The 25,882-nt window shown below is 42.9% G+C and overlaps 1 protein-coding gene across 13 annotated transcripts in view; it reads right to left on the reverse strand.

The window, feature by feature from the left end:
• Positions 1-25,882, reverse strand: part of PHF14 (PHD finger protein 14) — a 1,314,486-nt gene that overhangs the window by 967,032 nt on the left and 321,572 nt on the right. For all 13 annotated transcript variants that reach the window (XM_078663794.1, XM_078663786.1, XM_078663795.1 and 10 more), the window contains exons 9-10: positions 14,839-15,109; positions 3,072-3,178 (exon numbers count right to left, since the gene is read on the reverse strand). In XM_078663794.1, the coding sequence (XP_078519920.1) occupies positions 3,072-3,178; positions 14,839-15,109 (378 nt within the window). The remainder of the gene's footprint in view (positions 1-3,071; positions 3,179-14,838; positions 15,110-25,882) is intronic.

The raw sequence follows: 25,882 nt of genomic DNA on the forward strand, positions 1-25,882 counted from the left end.
CCAGATAGAGCTTGGGCCGGATGGAGGAGCCACACAGGCCCGCTGAACAAAGTACTTTGAGCCTAGTCGCACCAGTGAGATGCGGGGTGCAAACGAGCAATGCATCAGTGTCGATCCCGCTTGTCCAACGGACCAGGCACAGAAGCAGGTGATGAGACTTTGATATCCCTGAGTCTCAAGCAACAGGAGGCAAGATAACAAGTCCTTGGAGATCACTCTGGGTTCAAGGCAGAGTCCAGCTCTCTTTCAGCAGGATCAGAGAGCAGCACAGCAAAAAAGCAATTCTTCGAGCACAGAAGTAACAGCCTTAGTAGCAGTGCAGCAGCTCTTCTGACAGATTTCTCGCACGCCCAGAAGTATCTGATTTAGTGGGGGTCAGAGACCCAGTACTTATACCCAGTTGTGTCTTTGAAAGTGGGGGAGACTTCTAACAAGGGTCTTTGAAATGCACAGAAGTTATTTCCTTCCACTCCTGGCTCCAGACTCACTACAGGAGCATAATTAACCCTTTTCGTGGTGACTGCCTATGCAGGAATGTCAGCTCCTCCCTCGCACCCTGCCCAGGATGAGCCATCAGGATGCAGATGGGCCCTAAAGACACTCTAACCATCCTTTGTGTTGCTGTCTACAGGGCATGGATCAAGTCGATCTATCACCCTCCCCAGACATGTACTGGAAACAGGCTGCAGACACAGAGCTTTAAGAGCAGAGAAATGTCAACTTTCTATAAGGGTATGGCTAAAATAGTAATGTTAAATCTAACTTTACCAGTAAAGATAATTTATTAGTACCATTCTAAATATATAAAACATGATAGAACAGTTCCTTCTCAATCAGGAATTACAGCTTAAAAATGTAATAAGGAATTCCCGATGTTAACCTATGAGTAGAGTAGGCCTCACAGTAGTGAAAAAAGAATGTCTGTATTTTTCACTACCAGGACACGCAAAACTTAAAAGTACATGTCCCACCTTTTACTTACAAAGTACCCCGCCCTATGGGCTACCTAGGGCCTATCTTAGGGGTGACATATGTAATAAAGGGGGAGTTTAAGGCCTGGCAAAGTGTTTAAATGCCAAGTCGACATGGCAGTGTAAACTGCCCACACAGGCTCTGCAGTGAAAGGCCTGAGGCATGTTTAAAGGGCTACTTGTGGGGGAGGCACAATCAGTGCTCCAGGCCCACTAATAGCATTTAATTTACAGTTCCTGGGCACAGGTAGTGCACTTTACTAGGGATTTATAAATAAATTAAATATACCAGTTGTGGATAAGTCAATGGAACTATGGTTTAGAAGGGAGAGCGCCTTGACGCCCTTGGGCTAAGTTCGCGCTATACAAATTCAATATTCATTCATTCATTCACATGCACTTTAGCACTAGTTAGCAGTGGTAAAGTGCTCAGAGTACTAAAGCCAACAAAAACGAGGTCAGAAAAAGAGGAGGGCGGCAAATCGCTTGGGGTGACTCATCATACAGGGCCATTTTCCAACATAAACCCCCCCCCTCCCAGCTAAAAGCCAGGGTAGACTAATCAATACCTTGATGGAATTCCCTATTTAGGGTGACAGAACATAGATAATGGTCCACTACTGCAGGGGCACTAGGTGAAGATAAAGAAAACATAGATTATTACAAGGATGTGCATTTGATTGTGGATTTTGCCAGTCTTTCGCCCTGTATGCTAATAAATACTAAAGATCGCCAGACAGGAGACAGACAGGAGATTAATGCAGTCTACCAGAAGATGAGCAGAGGCCTTTGATATCGAAGTCAGACTACCATTCTAGTGGATGGATTTCCACCGCCATAAACAAACACCAAACAAGTTACTGGGAAATTTAAGTTCAAACTAGAAAGGTAACCAAGAAATTTAAGTATAAGATACTAGCGTATGACTCACAGATTGTCCTTCACTACGCTCCTCCAACATCAGGTAATCAAGGATTTAAATAGCTTACGGGAATTAGAGCATAAGGAGAGAAGCCTGTGCCAGCAACAATGAAGGGAGTAAGTCTGCTGGCAAAAGCCGAACACAAAATGCTGAAATAGAGATCTATTTTTAGTTTATGCTCTTGCTTTCTTGAAAGAGTACTTGGTTAAGGTGTGCCTTCAAGAGAGGATTCAGCATGAATCGGACTGATGTTCCTTTTTGCAACGCATAAACCTTACTGTATTGAACTCCCTCCAGCAGATAGCAAGACAATGGGATGGACATCTTGTTCACATCTCAATTTGTACAGGACAAAAGGAGGAAAGTAACCATATGATCTAGCTTACACATATCTACATTCAGGAGCAAAATGCAATAATGATATCACAATCTATTGATAACGTCACACTTGCAATATATATTAAAATGTCCTAAACATTTCTTTTTCCACCACTCTGGAACTAGTCATTGACTAGTGGTGATTACAGTGGAATCCTGAGAGAACAAGTTAGTAAATGCTACAGAGACCATAAATGTACTTTAAGCAAACAGATGCAATGCCCTAAGATGTATTTTGTTTTTTACTACAGAATCTTTTCTAAGGAGCAAAAAGCTATTTCCTTGGTCTTTGTTGTTTTCCAAGAAAAGCGGTCTTGTCTCATATCTTTACAAACAGCATGCAATCTTCCAAAATAGATTCTATTATTTAAAATGTTAACAATCCATTCTTAATTTAATGCACAGTTACAATGAGCAACAAAGGCGACGGCTCCCAGCAAGCTAAGGATTTGATCTTATGGGACATGAAACACAAATTCTTGAAATCATCTTTAATGGTTTCCTGCCAAGAGGCATAACAAATCAATAGGCCATAGGTATTGTTGTGAACTGACAACTGCACAGGACTTGGGCAATCATTGGTTTTCCAGTGGTGATATACTTGATTTCTAATTCTTGAAGTTAGGCTAATGTACCTTGAACACATTTTAAACATATCGAGATTATCCTTTTTGGTACCAGAGAGAAAAGAAATACAGCAACATGTAGGAGTTTGTGTTTCGCATAAAAGCTAACATTAAAAAAAAAAATCACGATTTTAGCAGCAAACTGTGTCAATGTTAAACAAGTTACTGTCTCACCTTGTTATATTCTATGTGCAGTTTTTCCTGCTCATTTTCTAGTTTGTCTTTAACATTCCTCTGCTCCGTCAGAGTTTCCTGTATCTGAATCATGCGCATGTTTCTTTCTAGAAAAACAGTTACTCATTTTAACTTTCAACAATTTATCAATTTATTCGAGCACAATGTTGCTCCTAAAATTTATATACAAATAATTACACAATCCATTTACAAACTGATAGTTGCATGCATTACAACACCAATCAAACGAAAGACGCTATAAAAAAGATACTCATTACAAAGATTTTACAATAGTATGCAACAAAAACGTTTAATCAAACAATTATCTCATGAAGCACAATCATCAAACAGAACATGTAAGGTAGCAGTTAGCTAATTTCATAAATTGTTCTCACCTCTTATTAGAGTACAACAGCTATTTGGTTACTGCAAAGACTGGGTGGACATCTGGTACTCCATAGTATCCCTAAATAACTGTCCTTCTGTAGTAGTGGTGGAAGAAGTCCAAAACACCTTATAAATAATTAAACAAGCATTGCCAAAGGCAATAGGTCTGGAGTTGGCCACATGCCTTCTGGCTTTGTCAAGGTTTGAGTTGTTTTGTGAAACTGTAATGTTAGGGAAGCTGCCAGGCCCTCATCAATCTTAAAACAAAAATGTAATTACTAGCTAAAAGCAATGTATATTTGGTCACACAAAGCACACATAGCCTCAGTAGTCCTTAGTACCTAAGGGTACTACTTTGCGCAGATCTGTTCCTGGTGACTATCATTAACAGCTAAGTTAACCGAAGGCTGAAAAGGGCTGAGCCGTTTCCCCATGCTGTAGTGGGAGGAATTAAAATGTGAATAACATACTAAACAAATAGTAGATAAACAGATCAAGCAGTATGCCCCGATTGAACATATAATGTTGGTAAAATCAAAAGCTCGTAGCTTAAACCAAACCTAAAAGATGTTGGTTTTAGGAGCACCATTTCAACATGGACAGAATCAGAATGAAGATATTTAGTAAGATCCCTAGATAAAACTTAGTAAAAAAGAGCATTACCAACTGTATGTAGGTCAGAACTGATACAAACACTTCTCAGAGCTCTAGTTTAAGTTAATATGTGCAGCGATATTGGTCAATGGACCAGCTTTCCTACGAGCCATTTTTGTGTCCCCACACAAGGCACCACACCTACGTATAACTTGTTTGCCCACCAGAGTTGTATTTTTTACATGGTCTGGCCAGTCCCTGAAAGATTTGAACCAATTGAGATTGTTCACTTCAGATTCTTCCAAAGCATCCACTAATCCTTGCTGATATACTTCTAGTGTCGAGTATGCACAAGTTCGATTGGGCTAGAGCATTACTAAAAATGTCATGGGAAAAGCTTATGAAGCGCTGGCCTATGGCTATGTTAACACAAATGGTATGTGCTGTACCAGGATCTCAGTGTTCTAGGATTGGGACACCCTGGCGTCAAACACAGACATTACAGTTCCCAGAACAGTGGAGGCATGCCTATTGATTGCCATCTTGTTCCCACGGATAGAAAACGAAATCGGCAATACAAAAATGTGTAATGCCAAAAAAATGGACGAGCCTAAATGGGCCAGAGAAGGTCAAATCTTCGAGGGGACATAGATGAATTGGTCAAATCTGAAAAATTATATATGCTCAAATTAGTGAGGAAAAATGGAGGTAGACCTCTAGATTGCAAACTTTGCAAGCACTAATAAATCCAAGACGAATGCTTACCCAAACTACAAGGGAGAAAGGAACATACTGATAGGATAGATTTAGGAAAAGGAAAACATGTAATGGGGATTGTCACACGGTTGGGTTAAAGCATTAGGGAAATAGGATCTTCATTACAATGGAGGTTCACAGTGGGGAAGAATGTTACGGCCCATTCCCACTGCACCAAATCAAATGCTGGAAGGAACTATTCCATACAATCACCCATGACAAGACTGACTTACTTTGCTGGGTGAAAATAGGCCAGAATGATAACCACATCATGCAAAATTTGAGCTCACAATGGGACTTGGCGAGTACTCCACTGAATCTGAAAGAGATACTGTAAGACTATTGTTCCAATTTCTCCTAAAAATGACAAATTAAATCTTCCTATTAATGAAACATATAATACAGTCATTATTGCTCGAGTACACTGTACCTTTATTAGAGATTAAATAGTTCTGCTGCCATATTTCGAGCATAATCTTTTCATCAAACCAGTATGTTGTGTCCAAGTTAAAGCGCTTTTCTGAACATAGGGTTCCCATTCACAGTTGTCACTAAAACAAAACCCTAATTACACTAAAGATGCAACTCTCTCCAGCAGCTCTACCACCAATTAACAACATGTGAATTAAAATTTACATGCAGACAATCCGTCATATTTTTGTCCTAATCTTATCTTCGTTATTAGCTATGTTCACTACAAAAACGTGATAGATTGTTAAACTGATTTTCCAAATCTATAGAAGATTCAGATACGAGGGTGCATTCCTCCGGAAAAAGATGGTTATATTGGGTATTCCAGCCATACTAGGAGAATCAGTAACGATGTTAGAGCTAGATGATCAGTTCATTAATGTTCAAGCAAAAGAGGATGGGGCCAGAACATACACCTGGCGTCTCTGATGCAGATCAGAAAGTAAAATCAGTGGTTTTAACACTTGGGGTCCCATTGAAAAGGAGGGTAAATACCGTCAGAATGGTATGTTTTTTAAAAGCGGAGAACTATTATATTGGAATCAACTGTTTCTACAAAAACCTCGCAAAGTGTTCTGCTTGGATTACTATCAAACACTAGTTTTAGGTTGATGAATACACAGTAAAACTTTTCTCAAGTTAACATGTCAGCATGCCCCATCTAAATGCTTGGTCTATTGGTATTACCCCTTTTGAAATTCAGCATGGAAAGGAGAAATAATTGCATTATCAATAATACAGTGCTTTGAGCAATTACATAGTATCGTGGCATACTAGTTCAAGGAGGAATTTATCAAAAAGCAAAACATTGCTAATGTTCAAGCACATAGGAGCATCATTATTTGTGTTACAAGTAGGGAGACCGGTTATGGGCTCAACTTGCACCACTAGTGGCTTTTGTCCTCATATTACCCAATGCCTCAGCTATGTAAGTTTTACTTTCTGTGGTATATATAGAGAAGCTACATATTTTAGCTTAGTTTAATTTATTTTTTGACAGGATACTCTGATCTAACAAAATCAGTAACTCAGATTCCGTGTTTCAGTCCAGGCCTATATCCAATGGCACGGAATCTGAGATCCATAAGCACCTACTATGCCTCATCAGATTCACCTACTATGCCTCATATTGTCTCCACTGTGGCCAGGGCTGTTAGTTTCGTACTGTTTGCTACTGTGCCCAGAATTTCAAAAGTAGCATTTCAAGGTGTGCTTTCACTTCTACGCCCATGACCAATACTACAACAACCAGACGTTCCATCGAGCTCTCTTGTTGAATGAGACTAAGGTAAATGCTGCAATAGCTATCCAACTACAAGATTCATTTGGTGGTGGGTTCTTCGCCTATAAAGTGTGACTATCCATTTAGAATTGCGGCAGCAGAGTCCCAAGACCTCTCTACAAAGATGGGCGACAAATGTCACATGAATTGCAACTACAGAAAAAAATGTTAATGAAAATAGAACACTGTTCAAAGTCAGACACTCTCATAAGTACAAACTAGTCAATATGACAAAGCTGGAGGTATTCAAAATGCAGAAACATGACCTATCATCTTCAGCAAGCCTTGAATTTCATGAAAGAAGCTGCATATAAGAGCCAACATTGCAGGGCGGCGTCAGCTTTTCAAGCCCATAGACACGGATCGTTGCAAACAAATTGCAGGTGATAGTGTGCCGAAATCTAACTGTGACCTTTTTAACAGACACAGAGTCCACTTCATAAACTTGGATCTTTTATAGTTTCAAATCTTTGAATTAAAATAGCAAACCATATTCAATATGGAAATAAGAAAAGCCTATACCACAATGTCAAACAGAACATTGATTTAACTTAATAGCAGAAAAAAGCAGGAAGAGGCATATCTTTGCAAACTAGATTATGTAGCATGCCTATTCCTACAGCTAAGTCTCTGAAGCTCTCCACATCCAAGCAGAAATGCTTCACAAACGTTTGGCAGCTCTTGCATATCATTCTGCAAATATCAGCAAGCAGTACGCCCGCATACAATGCTACAGCTTGCACTAGACTCCTTATGGAATGAGCAGACACAGATGTTAGTGGATGACCAGCTTTGAAATTACAGTAAGCAGTAGCCAAGGCTATCCAGATTGTGGTTAATTGCTCGAAACTGGTTGCCCTCTTTGAAAAAGACAAAAGGCTAAGACATACTGGGGATTTTCTTAAAGTTTTTGTGTTGCCATGCTAAAAGTTCAAATCTTTTTGAATATCCAGTGAAAGAAGATTTCTCTCCGCAATTATCGAAGGATTTTGGAAATAAGACTGAAGTAAAACAGGTTAATTTCAATTAAAAATTAAATGGTATCTTTGGCATGAATTTTGGATTTGTCCTTGAAATAGCACAGCCTTCTTGGAAACGTAAATATGTTTCCTTCATAGTAAATGCTTGTATCTTTTATATTCTTCTGGATGATGTTAGGGTCAACAGAAATGCTGTCTTGCAGGTAACATACTTAATAGCCTCTAAGTATGGGTCTGACAGGAAGTTATCAGGAGTTACACAAAGCACATATTCAGGTCCCATGATGGTTTGTGGGCGCCTTATGTGTGGGAATGCCACAAAATCCTCTTTACCAATTGTTTGATGATTTAAGGAGTTATCCAGGATAAAGCATCTGAGGATACTTGAAATCTGGAAATGGCCACCAAGTGTGCTTTGATGGAAGAAAGTTTTAATCCAGATTTGACCACGTGTTATACGTAAGGAAGCACTTGGTGAGATTCTGAGGATAAAGGGCTGCAAACATTTGGCCTGGCAACAGTAGAAGGCTCTTTTGCATTTGTCATAATAAGTTAAATAGTTAAAGACATTCTCACTTGCTGTAGGATTAGTCTACAGTCTAACTAGATACCTTTAATGAAAAATTCTGTAAACTCAGGAGCCATGCTGTCAATTTGAGAAATCCCAGGTCTTGATGAAAAATATGGATTTCCTCTCTTGAAAGTAGATCATGTTAATTGCCCAGTGGAATGCACTGAGCTTCCGACAGATGCAGAAGATCTGTAAACCAATACTGGTACTTTAAACAAACATCTTCAGCCAGGTCACCGAAAGTGCCTTGTCTGTCAACTTGCATTATCGTTAGCTGCATTTGTTGTTCTGACATGCTGCAGATAAATCCAGTGTTAGATGGCTCCACTGATGAAAGATCAAGGTACCTAGATCCTGGTTCAACTCCCACTCATGACATTCGCTGTCCTAATGAGCACATCCAGTCAGGAGTTGTCAGTCCCTGACACATGCTCCGCTGACAGGGAGATGCAGTGACTGATGCTTAAGTTCCAAAGATCTCAAATCTTTTCTGAGAGCTGGTGACTTGGTTCCACTTTGTTTATATAGAACATGGTTGTGTCTGTCCTCACATGAACTGAAGAGTTGTTCAAATTTGGAAATAAAACTGAAGGTCTTGCTTTCAGCTCCAGAAAAATATATCAAGTATTTGTCCTTCTTCGAGCAACTATAGCTTCCAGGTCTTGCAAATGAGTGCCCTATCCTTTTATAGCAAAATGGTCATACTGGATGATACCTTCCACTATTCTAGTTCTGTGTTCAGTCTGTTTGAATTCGATTCATGAATGTGTTGGACACCTGAAGCCATTGGACAACCAACTTATCCTGCAAGGACAAACTTTGACTTGCAGTGAGGAATCGATCGAACGTATGAACACATCATTCCTAAAATGGACTTAAAATTGAGAGCAGTTGTTTTATCATTGAATTTGTAACATTAGCGAGTGCAACCTCTAAATTATCTCCTCCAACTGATATGCTTTTCCCACTGTTGTATCGAGGATCACAACTAGAAAATAAATGTGTCCAAACCCACCAACTGAGATCGGTGCTAATTTGTTCTTCTCTAATTTTTGTTATTAGGATGCATGGATTACATGTAGTTTACTCTTTCCTCTGTTCTCTGGCGATGTGTGTCACATTGCTCAAATTCAATAAACTGACTAGTTCAATAAATTGTACCTAAGAGTTGCGGTTTCGTACCAGGCAACAGAGCAATCATTCAATTTACAGATTCCATTTTCTATGATGCCGGGTCAGTGGACGATTTAATTTTAGCAATGTCTTTAGACTATATTGAAACATTACAGGCATTAGTCTAGTTGTTTAACTAGACCACTCGGGCTTCCTAAATATGCTGCAACACAGTGGCTTCGTTCATCAATGTGAAAGACATCACAATTTCATCATGACACAACAACACTATAGATGCTGAAGCACCCCTACAGAAGAAGGGCAGGTTCTCTTAGTGCTGCCTAATGGCACGCAAAAGCCACCAGTGACAACTATGCACAAATAACTATTGACAAGGTAAAATATTTGAGAATAGGTTCTTTACCCTCAACTACAATTTAGCACTTATGAGCTTTTTGTTAAAAGGATTTTTCTTTCTTTAAAAAATGTGTGACTCAACAAGCAGTTTCATATAGCTTATGTAAAAGACTATGTACGAATCGTTTTTGTCTAAAAATCAAGTAGCTTGTTGTTGGACTTGGCCCTCTCCTCTGTAGGGTCACCTACAAACTTTTTGACTTTAGGCCTCTGGATTTCTGAATTCGCTTTTGTTGGCATTAAGGGTTTTAAAATTCGTTTTTCGAATCGGGGCTGCGATAGAAGGGGGAGGGGGGGTGGCGCTTTTCTTTAAAGATAAATTGACGCTTACATCCTCTCTACCAACCACCACTATAGGTATGGAAGGGTTACATTTTTGCCTGCAAGTTAACCCCCAACTGTCCCTGGCCGGGATAGTTATATATAGACCTCCTGATTGCTCTGAGACTGGCACTAGTGAACTAATGGATATTATTGTCCAAAGCGCTCTTCTTCACCCCCACTTTATAGTAGTGGGAGATTTTAATGTACATGTCGATAGGTTGAACTGCCCGATGGCGGCTCAGCTAATATCCACTTTGAGCGCTGCTAATTTAAGACAATGTATCACAGGCGCTACGCATAAAGCCGGTCACACCCGTGACCTGGTTTTTTCCAACATTCAGGAAACTATAGCAGAGGCGCCTCAACCACTGCTCTGGTCTGACCACTTCCTGATTTCTTCTGCTGTTACTCTGCCTTCTGGCGGCCAGGCGACGGGCAAACATTTTTTTCTGCATAGGAATTGGAAAAACCTTCGGCCTGACACCATTGGACCTGTCCTGGCTACCAACCCTCCTGTACTGACTGCTGATTCCAATACTGACGCAGTTGCATTGAATCGATGGATAGGCGATATGGTGGAGTCTATTGCTCCAGCCAAACGCACTCTGTCGCGTCATGAATCCCTGTCAGCCCCGTGGTTTACAACGGAGTTGAGGGTGGAAAAATCGGCCTGTAAGAGACTGGAGCGTGCATGGCGGGCTAACTACTGTGAATCAGCCAAGGATCGCTATAAAATAGCCATCCGGAAGATGCAAAAATCTATAAGAATAGCAAAAAAATCTTTTTTTTCCACTTCCATTTATCAAGCAGAACAATCTAGTAAAGAAGTTTTCAAAATAGTGCAGTCTTTTTTTAAGCCTAGAAGCATTGAAACAGAAATCACTCCATCTGAGACCTTGTGTGAAGACATTTCTAATTTCTTCGATGACAAAATTAAGAAAGTGTATGGTACTTTTTCCCACTCTTTTCCCACTGAAATGGCAGACACCGAGGAAATCAGCTCACCTCCCATGACCCTAAGCCAATTCCTAAGATTTCCTCTACGGAGGCACTACAGGAAATAAAGTTGTGCAAATCCGGGGCGCCGGATGATCCCTGCCCCCCAAAGCTCTGGAATATGATGTTGGAGTCTATTGTGACCACGCTTCTGCATATTTGCAACACCTCTATTTCATCTGGGGTGTTCCCGGACTGCTGAAAGCATGACCCGCTCCTCCCCTTGAAAAAAAAACGCAATAGGGACCCGGAGGATCTTAGCAATCTCCGTCCTATTTCTCTACTGGCTGCCCCAGGAAAAATGTTGGAAAAATTGATAGATGGTCTTTAGATTCAGGGGCATCAGCTATGCTGGTGCTCCTGGACCTATCGGCCGCTTTTGATACAGTGGACCATGTAGACTCCTGCAGCGGTTAGGGGATATTGGGCTGCAGGATAAAGCACTTGGGTGGTTTAAGTCTTACTTGACTAATCGCTCACAGAAAGTGGCATTGGGCCCCTACTGTTCCAAACCAAAGCGGCTGGGGTGCGGGGTCCCGCAGGGATCGGCACTCAGTCCGTTACTTTTTAACATTTATTTAGCTCCGCTCTTTACCTTGATTGCCTAATAAATTAAAATTGAACGCAGGGAAGATGGAGGTGATCTCCTTTGGGAAGGGCGATCCCCCCCCGCCCCTGACCTGTGGTGGCCATCTGAGATGGGCCCCGCACCAGTCCCCAGCACAAAGGCAAAAAACCTGGGGGTGAGGTGGGATGATAGCCTTTCTTTTTCCTCCCACATCCAGCAGGTTGTGGCAGGCTGTCTAAGTAAATTGAAGAATCTGCGTAAGTTTCTTATGTTCTTACCAGTTGATTGTCGTAAAATGGTAATCCATGCGACGGTCACTTCAAAGGTGGATTACGCAAATGGCCTGTACCTGGGCCTCCCTAAATATTTAATCCAGAGATTGCAAACAGTACAAAATGCGGCTGCGAGACTGTTGAAACACATTCCCTTTAAACAACATGTCTCTCCGCATTTGCGCGATCTGCACTGGCTCCCTGTGGCAAGCAGAATTAAATTTAAAGCCTTATCCTTGGCTTTTAGAGCGCTCCATGGAACCTGTCCCAACTACCTCAAAGCCAGACACTCCCCAGGAATGTACAAGCGAGATCCTTGCGCTCAAATTCCTATTGCCAGCTGCGCGCCCCACGAGTCAGGAAAGCGTGTCTTGGGGGAAGGACTTTCTCGGCCTGTACGGTGAAGTTGTGGAATGCCCTCCCACCCGCCATTCAGTTGGCTACATCAGAAACTGGATTTAGGAAGCTATTAAAATCATGGCTCTTTACCCACTAGATCTGTGCCTCTGTCGCTTTTTTGTACTGCCTGTATTGCTCACATAGCGCCGGGACACCTCCGGGTGAGGTAACTGATCGCGCTTTACAAAACTCTGTATTATTATTATTATGTGCACTTTCCCATACCTAAACAGTGCTTGTGCTCACTCCCTTAAACATGGTAAAATTGGCCTACATCTGAATGGCACACTTAATCTACTTGTAAGTCCCTAGTAGCGTGGTAATGAATGCACCCAGGGCTTCTAAATTAAATGCTACTCGTGGGCATTCAGCAGTCATTGAGCCCCTTATTAAAGTAGACTTTTAAAACATGTACCAGGCCTGCCATTGTAGCCTTGAGTGCAGTCCATTTGGACAAGGCAAAATATTTCTTTTTCCCGGCTAAACCTTCCTTTTCAATACATTTAAGTCACCACCCCCACAGGGTAGGCCGTAAAGATTGAGGGGAGGATACCTTTTATTTAAATAATAGGACATGTGGGTTTAGGTTTTACATGTCCCGGTAGTGAAGAACTCTTAAAGTCACTTTTCTTGTTGTAAAGCTTTTCTCTCCGATTAAGCAACATGGGGAACCTTATTACATTTGATAACTTATAACTTTTGATTGGGAGCAGAACGAGATAGGATGTTTAAATTCAAAAGAATTTTAATTTAAAATGTTTTAAATGGTAACGTAAAAATCTGAGTCATAGTTTTCAAAATAACACTTCTAGAAAATTGGCATTTTCTTGTCCTGAAGAACAAGTTACACAGTATCAGGTGGTGATGGTCGTTTGGGACATAGATCAGGGTCTGTATGCCTTTGTGGTTCAATGCCATAGTCATTTCAAGCATCCCTTGGGTGTATGTTTTGTTGAGTGTCTTGATCATCCTCTGTTATGGGTGAATGAGGAAACATATCACCTGCATCAGAAAATGGTGGCCTTTTTTCTTTCGGGTGAGCCATTTTGGAGATTGTTCGGGGATCGGTTCCGGGGGAGATTTTGGCCTGAAAACAAAGCCTTTCTGTGGAGGAAGTTTCATTTATGTTGGAACTGTGGTTGGATTCGAAATGGACTGTTTTTGTTAAGGTGCCGATACCGAAGATTGTGGGGCTGCAGACCCAGATGTCGAGGAGGTGGAGGCCCTTGCTGCAGGCCCAATTTTCAGAGCCGAGCCGGAGGAGCGGAACGTGAGCAGTCTTTTCTATCAGAGCCCATGCTTTGGTCTTTGGATCAGGGGTATAAGTACTCACTGTTTGATGCTTTTGTGCCTGCTGAAGCATGGTAGAGTCCTCATCGGATTGGGACTCGAATCGTGGATCGATAGGGATTACTCTTTTGCTGCAGTAGCTTCTTCGTTCTCCTCCTGTTGTCGACCGAAGATGTCCGTTACATCGTCTGCTTGCTTGTGCTGCATTTCTTGGCGTTAAACATGTTGCTCTCAAAGAGTCTTTTTGGATCTAAAAGACTTACAGGCCTCACAGCTTTCCTTTACAAGATCTAGCGAGAGGCATAGGTTGCAAACGGAGTGTTGGTCGGTATGAGGATACTTGGAGTGACAATTCGGACAGAAGCAGAATGGAGTGCGTTCCATTAGCAGGTCATTCTCCGATAGACGTTGGAAATGTGGAAAGAAGGCCTAACCGCGCGTGGGCCAAGGAAGAGTGTCGAAGTCTTGCTACGCAGAAGGGTGATCGCTCAGACGCAATAAAACTACCCAATCGAGACAATACTGTCAAGTGGAGATTTTAAAGAACCAAAGGGAGCCAGGAGGAGTCTTGAATCAGAGCGCGAGATATTACAATCTGAAGTAGGCGTCGATGACCATGCGCAGTATTACCAAGAGGAGGAGTCACACAGCCTCGTGACTCGAAGAAACTTCTTGGAACAAAAATAACTTGTAATCATCCGAGCCCAATACTAGATGGCGGACTTATGCAAAGCATGCGTTTCTACAGCACACATGCCTCAAACAATGTTTCTACATAGAGCTCTTAAAGGGTTTACCCCCCACACGATGTGCTGTTGAATATCTGAAATAATGCGGCCTCTGGGGTAATGGAGTTCAGTGTGCTTTCACCTCAGTGGCAGGACGTTGAGGCTTTCGAATGAAGTACACAGGGTACTAAAGTAAATTCTTTCCTTTGCGTTTCTATGGACATTTGGGCTTAATCCTACTGTAATTTTAACATGGAACTCCAAGACAGACGGCAATAAATTCAAAATTTTCATTTATTATAAACCTAATGCTGGAGAATATACAACTTTATTTATACATAGTATAAAAAGAGCATTTATGTTTCAGAGACTCTACAAGCAATGTGGGTAGGAGAGAACTTATCGTCAGTGCCATATATTTAGAATTCTTTCAAATATTTTCTTGCAGACACCTTTGAAAAAGTGGGTATTAAGGGCCTTTTTTAGTTCAAAATGAAGCAAGACTGTCTACTTGTCCATTGCGAATTTCGCCTTTACTGTACATTGACACTATTCATCTAATAGAGTTACCCCTTTTTCAGTAGAAGAAAGAAAAAAAAAACGTTATTTGAATCCATACCTAGGTAATAATTCACAAAGTCAGAAGTCAAAGCAGGCTGTTTATACTTTCTTCTTCCATCCACACTTGAACTTGTATCTGAAGTGTCCACGGGAAAAATGTCAGTGCTGATTCCCATCAGTTCAGCTTTACGCATCAGCTTTCGAATAGCTGAGGCACTGCTAGTGAGAGGTCGGGGGAGCTTTTCCCTTGGAATCCATGCCTGAGGCCTTGTGCTACGAGTTAGCTCCGATTTGGCACGGTACTGCTGTAGCCTGGTACTTATGCGGGCCTAAAATAAAGAAAACAAAATAATTTGACATTATCCTTCTAATGGAATCAGTGGTTTGAACACTTAATATATGCATAACAAATAGGCTAGAAATGTACTTACTTGTAACACACGATCTCCATCATGGGTATCCTTATTAAATTCTTAAAACATTCAATAAATCGTTGTAAGTGCAGGGTCCTTTCATATTTCAAAAGAATTGGAGAAAAAAATAAGAAAAACCACAATGCTTATATACAAGCAACTTGTTATGCCTGAACATCTCCAGCGGATCCAGTGCAGCACATCCAAATGTGGTGATGTAATAAGAAAGCTGTGGACTTTGATTTATTTGCAGTGTCTGCAGAATTAAGGTCACATTTAGGGTCTATTGGGAAGTTTCCAAACTACTGTTATCTATATCGGAGAAAGGCTTTTCATGTGGTCTGGTAAACTACTCACAATCAATTCTGCCACCTCCCAAACCGCTTTGAAATATTGAGTTGTGGAGGTCACAGTGCAGTGGATGAGGCTGCTAGGAGCAAATATTTTTGGTCTATAGAGTCCAGTCTCATAGGCTGGTGGTCTGGAGGGGGCACAGAAAAGGCATTTGTGTTCAACTTAGCAGAATATCACTATGCTCTCAGGACAGGGAAGCAACAGTGAGTAGTTTGGGTCAGTGATCTGTCTGTGGGCTGGTGGGCCCAAGAACAGCATCTCCCAGGTAGCCACACAGGCTACGTAAGCACCTCTTTGAACAGTTGCAGCTTCACCAAGTCTGCAAAGGAAGGTCCTTTTCTGTCAAAATGCTGGCTTTGGCCTCAGTAGTGGGCAAAGCCATCTCAAATGCCTCTGCTGCTTTTTGTACCACTGAAGTTATCAAAGAACCATTCTCAGAAGGGGGCCCTTCAAGACAACTTGTGCTTTTTAATTTGAGAAGGAGGCTAGGATATGTGCTGTGCGAGGTGATCTTCTGTCCCTGAATCATCATCCTGCACATAGCTATAATCTTTGCCTGGCATGACTATAAATTCAATCTGAAATATTCCTCCACACAGGCAAACCTCTGGGCCCTTTTTAGGTTTTGTGTGAAAAGTTCAATATCAAAACAGGCTTAGATGTTTTAATTTACCAATCTCCTAGGGTCTGCCGACTTCAAGGGTTTTGAAGGGATCACAGAAATAGTGTCTGAGAGCAGCGCAGTACTGACGTCATAGGCGTAACGGAGCATATGGGGGGGTTGGTGAATTGGAGGCCAGTCACTTAGTTAGAAACTGCACCAAGATCGGAGCATGTGGAGGTGCAAATGATCTGATTGCACAGGACCATGCAAAGTTCAGGCCCGTGAAGTGCAGACCAGATCTAAAGACCAAGTTTGGCCAGCTGATGAATGCACCTTCAATCCAGGATGCGGAGCATTGCGCTGCACTGTGGCGTTACAAAAAAGGGATGCAAGGTCCCCTTCGAGGATGTGTTGCACAGTAGCATTTCTGATGAGCAGCAAGGGCTATGGTGTGGGTTTGCTTCGAGGCTGGATCAGATCCGATGAGGGACTGCAATGTGGACTTACGTCCATGCTGCATCAGTTCTGATGAGGGCTAAAATGCGGGCTTATGTCCAGGCTGTGTTTCGCTACGTCAGTTCCAATGAGTAGCTGCAAGGCTGCATCAGATTTGTCTCTCGCTAATGGGTTCTGATGAAGTCCACAGCTGGGCTGGCAGAGCACTTTTAGCCCCACTTCCAAGGGTCCAGGATGGTTGGGGAACTCTTCGGGGGAGAGGACTAGCAGGAGTCAAGATGGTTGAAGCCTTTTCTGTCCATGTAGCTCTGAGCAGGAGGCCAGCCAACTAGCCCTTGGAGTCACTCTGGTGGTCCTGGGTTCAAGATGCATATCCAGTCCTCCTCACTCAGTCAGCAGGGCAGCACTTCTTGCAGTAAAGCAACACATCAGTGGTTATGCTTAGTCTCCCAAGGGACAGAAATGTACTGAAGAGTTGGGTCTGAGGGTACACTATTTATACTTGGAGACCACTTTTAAGTGGGAGAAGCTTATAGAGTCCTCCTCTCACAAAGGTGCCTAGAATGTTATGTCACCCCACCCTGGCCCCAGCATGTCTCGGGACATGAAAGACTACTGTGAAATACTTTGTGAGTATGCTGGGGCAGAGACTTTGTGATCTGCAAGTGTGGTAGGTGACAGCTCCTCCCTTTTATCAAATCAGAGAAGGCCTATCATGCCAGCATCTATTATCTCACTGTCTCGTAGTAACACACAAAGACCAACTGGCAGCTGCAGCTAGTCATGTGATCCAGGATACAGTCACCAAATGGTTAGGACAAAAAAATGACATTCAGAGTTGCAACATAAAATCTGACTTTACCATTAAAGAGGGTTTTAAATTACAATCCTTTAGACACCAAGCTCTACATTCCAACTTGCACAACCCTATGGGCTGTTTAAGGCCTACCCTAGGGGTGAACAGCAAAACACACAAGATGATTGACGGAATGTTGCACATTGGCAAAACATTCACCCTCAGTAACAGATCTGGGTTTAATCCATAGTTATTTTACTCACAAAGCCACCCCAGTTCAGACATGGCCATATGCAAATCAGTCTTGACCCTGGCCCTCATGGGAACAGTCCAGCCCGAACTTCCAAGCCATATCTTCCCTGGACCGGAATCAAGCATCCTAGGACCAGTTTCTGGCTATCAGCGTCATCAGCCAGGATAGCTTGACTCCAGTGGCGTAGTGAGCACGGGATCCAAGTCTGGGCATACCGTTCCCACATAGGGCGAACAGCAAAACACACAAGATGATGGATGGAATGTTGCACATTGGCAAAACATTCACCCCCAGTCGTAGATCTGGGTTTAATCCTTCGTTATTTTGCTCACCACTCCACCCCAGTTCAGACATGGCCATGTGCAAATCAGTCTTGACCCTGTGCCTTATGGGAACAGTCCAGCCCAAACTGCCAAGCCATGTCTTCCCTGGACCGGAATCAAGCATCCTAGGACCGGTTTCTGGCTATCAGTCAGGATATCTTGACTCCAGTGGCGTAGTGAACACAGGACCCACGTCTGGGCATACCCTTTCCACATAGGGCGAACAGCAAAACAACAAGATGATGGACGGAAATTTGCACATTGGCAAAACATTCACCCCTAGGAGTGACTCATATGTATTAAAAAGGACGGATTAGGCCTGGTAAAAGGTTTATTTTGCCAGGTCGAAATGGCAGTTTAAATCTGCTCACACAGACAGCAATGAAAGGCCTGAAACGTATTGAAAAGGCCACTTAAGTGGGTGGCACAATCAGTGCCGCATGCTCACTAGTAGCTTTTAATTTACAGGCCCTGGGTACATGTAGTACCACTTTACTAGGGACTTACAAGTAAATTAAATGTGCCAATTGGGTGCATGCTAATTTTCTATGTTTAAAGGGGAGAAAACAAGCACTTTAGCGCTGATTAGGTATGGTAAAATAAGCAGTCATGAGGCCAACAAAAACGACTTCAGCAATAACAGAGAGAATAAAGCAAAGGTTGGGGGGAAGGGGGACTGCACTAAGGCCGACAGGTTCAACACTGATTCTAATGCAGTTTATACTCAAAAGTGGCAATGTACTGAACCCTCAGTTGCAGTTGAACAGTAGAATTATCCATCTCTATGAAGACATCCTAATATTTTCCTGTTTCCATGATACAGGGCGGAAGGTGGTTCAAAACTTTAATAGGCTAAGGATGGTGGGCAAAACTTGGTGGTACCTCTAGAGGCTCAGGAATCACAATTTCACCAACATCTAAGGCTTCTTCCACCAATGTCCTCATAGAGATGGGAGGATCTGCAGAACAGAAGATGCTCATCAACAAGGGGACTGTGAGATGGTCGAAAACACAGCACAGCGGAAGTGGGAGAAGACAGGCTGGGACGCCAGGGAAGTACCGGAAGATGGCAGCAGTCTAGTCGCGCTGGGGATGCATGACGTCAGCGCAATCAGAGGGGAAGAAGGGCGGAGATTCCAAGGCCAAGACGACGGACAGCGTGGTAGCGGAAAGCGACAGAGGAGCCGAGGAAGCGGAACCGAGGAGAGGAGAAAAGGACGAGGGGAGTGAGCAGCCTAGCAGAGGAGTCTACGGAGATGGAGTCGTTTCTTACCTGTAACTCTAATTCTGTAGTAGGGGTATCTCTGTTATAGTAATAATCTGTGAATAGTCCCGCCCATGTGCGGGGAGCCCGGAGCAATCAAAATAGTCTCTTAAGTCGTCTTCTTCTGCAGTCCTGCATAGACACTTAAGAGAAAATGAAAGACAAATAATGCAGCCGGACATTAACAAGGCTACATTGGTCAGCATTTCATCCTGAAGTGAACAGGATAGCCAAAAAATATTACATTTTACAGAGTTTCACTACACATATAGAAACTCCCCTTCACAAAAATCCTTTGCATGATAGAGAGGAAGGGTTGGACAGACAAGCCTCATAGGCTGCCATTATGTGTCTGGAAAAGGGATAGCGTGCCTTTAAGGAACCCTCCAGAGACCATCGGTATCCCATGATGCACAGCCAAAGGCAAGTTACTTTAAGTTCTTTTTGAAGGTCTCTTAAAGCCAGGCCTGTAGCTTCGAGGAAAAAAGTTTACTTCCCCCGGGGAGGAGGGTGGGTCGCTTATGACTATAACAGAGATTCCCCTACTACAGAACTGGAGTTATAGGTAAGAAACTACTCCTTCTGTAGTAGGGGATCTCTGTGTATATTCATAATCTGTGAATAGAATGGCAAGCCCATCCCAAAACCAAATCCAGCGGTGGAAGAAAACTAAAGAAAAATCCTTACTGAGCAAATACATTCCTCAGCGAAGCCTGCCCAACTTGCGCATCTGTCCTGGCATCCGAATCCAGGCAGTAATGCATCGCAAATGTGTGGACAGACTTCCACATAGCCGCCCTACAGATGTCTGAAAGGGAACGTTACGTAGCAAAGCCGTAGTAGCAGCTTTGCCTCTAGTTGAATGAGCCTTAGGCTTACCCCCTAGAGTCTTGGTAGCCTTCTGGTAGCATAGTTGTATACAGGACACAATCCACGTAGATATGGGCTGTTTGGAGGTGGCAAGGCCAGTCCTGACTGAACCGTAATTCACAAACAACTGATCTGACCTACGAATGTCCTTGGTTTTATCTAAGTAAGATTTCAACACCCGACTCCCATACAGTGAATGAAGGGACCTCTCCGCCGGAGAGGAGGGATGTTATAGCCACAAGGAAAGCAGCCTTCCAGGACAAATGCTGTAGAGAAGCCTTATGAATAGGTTCAAAAGGCTCCTTCATCAACCTGGACAGCACCACATTCAGCTCCCATGACGGCAAAGGACGCCTAGTGGGGGGAAACACCTTCTTCAAACCCTCCAAAAAATCTTTAATTACAGGTATCTGGAAAAAGGATGTTTGTGAAGGGCATGTTCCATACGCAGTTAATGCTGCGAGGTGAACCTCAATAGAATAAAAAGGCCCGATTGAGCTAAATGCAAGAGGTATGGAAGGATGACATCTTCCTGGCAGGAGGTAGGGTCAGCGTTTTTGGATGTGCACCAAATGCAGAACCTCTTCCACTTGTAGGCATAGGAAGTCCTGGTGGATGGCCTTTTAGCCTCCTTAAGTATTTCCGTACAGTTGTCAGGCAAGTTCAAGTGTCCATATTGTACTATCTCAGAATCCATGCCGCCAAACTCAACGATGAGAGGTTGGGGTGCACCATCTGCCCCCCGAACTTCGTTAGAAGGTCCGGCCGACATGGAAGCCGCAGATGGGGTTGGAGAGACTGGTGGAGCAGGTCTGTGAACCACCACTGTCGAGGTCACTCCGGAGCAATGAGGATCATTGATGAGCACTGCCGGAATCAGGGGAATGGGTGGAAAAGTGTACAGAAAGCTGTTCGACCAGCTGATCCATAGCGCATCCCCCAGAGTCCCCGGTTGGTAAAACCTGGAGGCGAAGCTGCGGCATTTGCTGTTTTCGGCGGTGGCTAACAGATCTACGTCTGGAGTGCCTCATCTTTCGAAGAGGTTTCTTAGCACCTCCTCGTTTAGAACCCACTCGTGATTCTCCTGAACGAGCCTGCTGAGTGCGTCCACCTGAGCATTCTGCACACCTGGTAGATGGGTAGCTGTTATCGTCAGTCCTCTGGCTAACAGCCAGTGCCAGATCGCCTGCGCTTCCTGAGACAATGTGCGCGATCTCGAGCCTCCCTGCTTGTTGAGGTAATACATCGTGGTCGTATTGTCCATCTGTACAAGCAGGGAGTTGGTCTGGAAGGACGGATGAAAGGCCTTCAGTGCCAAGTGAACAGCTCTGAGTTCCAGACTGCGCCTGGGACCACGTTCCTTGGATCTACAGATGGTCTGAATGCGCTCCCCAGCCCTGGAGAGAAGCATCTGTCACAATAGTCTGGATTGGAATGTCCTTGTGGAATGGAACCCCCTTGAGGAGATTCTAAGCTGAACACCACCACTTCAGTGACTGCTGACCGTGCTGGGACAGTGTGATCTTCTCCTCCCAGTTCCCTCGTTTCTGGTCCCACTGATCCTCCAGACATTCCTGCAGCGGTCTCATGTGGAGACGTGCATGTGGTGTAAGGAAGATGGAAGAAGCCATCGACCCCAGGATAGACGACACTGTCCTCACCGTCGTTGATGAAACGGACATGAGAGTCTGAGCCTTCCGAAGGATCGATAAGTGTCGCTCCTCCGAAGGACACACTTTTGCTCTGAGAGTATCAATGGAGGCTCCCAAGTACTGCAGACAATGAACAGGAGTCGTAAAAACAGACTTGGACATGTTGATGTGTAGACCCACTTGGCTCAACAGAACTGTTGTGTTTCTATCTAGGACCCTAATTCGATATTCCCGATTTATGCCCTTGTATGGTTATAATAAGTAATATCCTTATAAAGGCATAAGAATCATATCCATATATAGTAATAGCCCATGCAGTCCAAATACGGCAAGGCTACTCCCCTAGACTGCTAGAAAGTACAACGCGTTCTTTAAACAAACCAAGCCTCCAGCAGCCCGGGAAATCCCCCTGCTCTTGTTTTGATTTGCACAATAACTCCTAGAGTCCAGAAAGAACTGTTCGTTCTTAGTGACGCCTTATGTCCAACCTTACGTCAAACCCGGCACCTTTCAGGTATAAATATACCAACGCTGCCTTAAGCAAACACACGGTGGTTTGGAGCAGAGCGGCTATCTACTTGCCAGGAAGCCCAGCTGATGCGAGGAGCCGAAGGACGCCGCCCCTCCCTTTTGACGCACTGAGAAAGACGCTGTCTTTTCTCCAGACGAGAAAATCCAGCTCCGGTGCTGGGATATCGAGCCCTGAGAGAGAGATACAAGACCTCCTACATTCTATTACCAAGGTACGGAGCTGACTAAACCCTTAAGAGAATTCTTGATTCAGATTCTTGGCAAAAACCAACTTAACTTAAACTGCAACTTACTTACTCCTTCCCACGTATTAGGCTTAGGTCCGGTACACCGGGGTAGGCGTAGATTAGAAGCACCAGTTGAGTACGTTAGTCAATGTTTTTATGTATGTATATATTTTATCCATTTTAAAGTATCATATGGCTAAGAAACCAAATTAATGCTTTTACAGTATTATTTCATAATACTCCTTTTACTGTACGCACTTTACTTTATGATAAGTATTGCAATTGTGGCAATTCATTTCTCTTGCATGAGAAAGAAGACTGCTCAATAAATAACACCTTTTATTGAAAACACCCGTCTCTCTATTTCTCTGCACTCTGGTGAAACTAAGTATGCACAATTGACTGAGTGAAATAACCATCTATTGTTTTCACACGACTCTAGAGATACACTCTTTATTCCGAGGGAGCAAAGTTGTCATGTTATATGGTTGTCAGAAGCTAATCCCTTCTTGTCTATCCAGGGAAGTTAAACTCCTCCTTGTTTACTCGAGAAAGTTTCTAGTGACCTCTGAGCTAGCTGGCAAAACTAATTAAGTCTAATATAGTCAGTAGAGACCTAGTCGACCTCAGTCCTACGTCTACACTGCTGTTTATATTATTCCAATGCGCAGAGCCTATTGGGAATATAGGAACTACACTACATGGCGCCCAACGTTTGGTAAGGCGATAATCTAGCGCAAGACATTAGAGTAACTCAGTCGTGCTTTTTCACACAGACCCCTTTTTCCTGTAAAAACTCCAAAAGACGTCTGGAGTGGGTAAAAGGTTAAAATTCGCCAGAACTCAGTAGGAAGAGATTCCTATGTATAGTTTTTGGGTTAGTCAACGTTGAAGGATACAGTGTTCCAAACTATTGTGCACCTAATCTTCGTTTCCCTTGAAACTTGATCTGCAACAAAAAATAACTTTCTGTCAGTAAAAATGGTAGAAAGCGACGATGAAACAGAGAGAGCTAGAAATAGCAGCTCAACTCCTAGCGGAAGACACAAGTCTCCAAGATGAAGACCCGAATGCTATTATCATTCCGGTAAATGTAAGAAGAACTATAACTAAAAAACTTATAGCAAATGGAGTATCACCACGAGGTGGTAGAGTCATATTCGTGGTAGAGGCCCATCAATATCGGCAGACAGAGGTATTCTATTCATGGATACATTTTCCAGCAGCACACGCTGTAACAAACGAATTCCACTATTACAAAATAGGGGAACCTCCGGATGAATACGCTCCTTTCGAAGACGTTGAAATCCGACTAACTTACCAAGAGCACCTGCTCTAGTTTAAAGGCGCCCTAAAACATCAAAATCACATCAGCAGGCTCGGTCCACCAGGTAGACCAGGAGCAACGTGGCCGGTTCTAGTGAGCTACACACCACATCCAGACATTGAAACAATGTCAAACCAGGAACTTTTAACTCAGCTAAAATTGCTAATTAAAATACATAGACAATTGGTCCAATATGTAATGCGGACTTCAACAGTCCAACCAGCAATACAAATTCCACAGACCACCCCTCACCAGGGGAACACAAATAAAATCACACCACAGAATATACAATCAGCCATTGGCAAAATACCCGCAAAACGGGAACAAATTCCATTCTGGTTAGCACAAAAAAATCACTCAAATAGCGGCAGTATTTCCTGATACTACACCTACTGAGAAACACAGAATTCTGACTATCTGTCTTCCAATGGGGATCGCACCACATGTGGAGGACTGTGACACTTGGGGTACAGTCTTTGCTTCAATCTACACAAAAACACATGGTATTCCGTCCATGGCGGTTATACCAGACGTACTAAGACAGATTCAAAATGAATACGGTCCAGAACCTGCTTTAACTCTGGGTATGAAATTACTGAAAGACTTCAAGCAGGTCTCGGCTATATTATTACCCAACATAAAAGGAGAAGCAGCATCTGTGGCGATCCGCCAGAAATTGAAAGAAACAGATATAGCAGAACAACCATTTGAACTTGCCAGGATCATAGAAAAATCCTATGAAGAACTAGGTAGAGATAGTTTGGGTGGGAAACCAGTAAAACCCCAACTAACTGAAAAACCTGAAAAAACATTTATTACAAATAATCTAAACACTCCAAGAAAGAGTTGGGATGGAAATAAACAATCCACTCCCAGAGAAAAACGATTCCAGTCCAGAGGAAGGTCTCCTCAACTGATAGAAAGATCTCCGGACCAAGGAAACAAGTCTCCCCAGAGGGAGCCCTCTGAGAAAAGATACAACCTTAGAGATAGGGATAAATTAAGAAAACCTGATAGATATCAAGATATTGATACACGTCCCTCTCGATCTTTTCAGACTTCCTCACAGAAATCGGAAAGAAGAGGACGGTCAGAACACAAGGAAGAGCACGTCAAGTCCAAAGACAAGGAACCTGCTCATCAAAGTAAAAAATTACAATTTCCAAGAAAGAAGGTAGCCAGTATTAAAATAATTAAACATGCCAAGGATACTGAGGACCCAACTGAAAAAAAGGAGAGTGGGCCCAGACAATGCTAGACAGCGCAGCAGAAGTGACAATAGCTCGCAATATCTTGATGAATCCTCTGGAGACAGTGGACACGAATGAGTACATTCAGGTGGAAACTGCAGACACCAGAGTTAGCAAACCCCATAAATTATATGAAATAACATTACGTATAGAGGGGGACAAGACTAGGAAAGTAAGGGGTCTCTTTTGGGATAACCTTTCGAAAGGCTATGACATCCTGTTAGCTGAGAAAGACTGGCCACCAGAGTTTGTCAGGGAGTGCCCTCATGGCGAAGAAATGATTATGCCTGCCTTCTCAAATCATATTCCAATTTATAAAAAATATACACTTGCAAGAAAATAGGCAGTGGCCCAAGCTCCTGCATTATATAAAAATCATGTAGGATGGGATGAGGACTCTCCTCCTCACAAAATCCAGTTAAAAAATCAACCCACTGCACAAAGGCAGTACCAAGTTAAACAAGAAGCTAAAAAGCAAGTCAGGGAGATCTTAGATCAACTTGAATACCAGGGGGTGATTGAAACATGCACCTCACAAATGAACAATCCTTTGTTTCCTGTCTCCAAGCCAGACGATTCATATCGTCTAGTTTTGGACTACAGACACCTAAACTCCTGCTGCAAAACATTTGCAGTACAAAACTCACACAGTGCAGCACTAATGAATAACATCGTGCGCAAAAAATATAAAACGACATTAGACATCTCTAATGGATTCTTTTGTCAAAACATTGCACCTGAAAGTAGGTATTTGACCGCTTTCTCAATAATGGGGTCGCAAA

The sequence above is a fragment of the Lissotriton helveticus genome, chromosome 10, assembly GCF_964261635.1.
Source record: "Lissotriton helveticus chromosome 10, aLisHel1.1, whole genome shotgun sequence".
NCBI classification, from domain to species: Eukaryota; Metazoa; Chordata; class Amphibia; order Caudata; family Salamandridae; genus Lissotriton; species Lissotriton helveticus.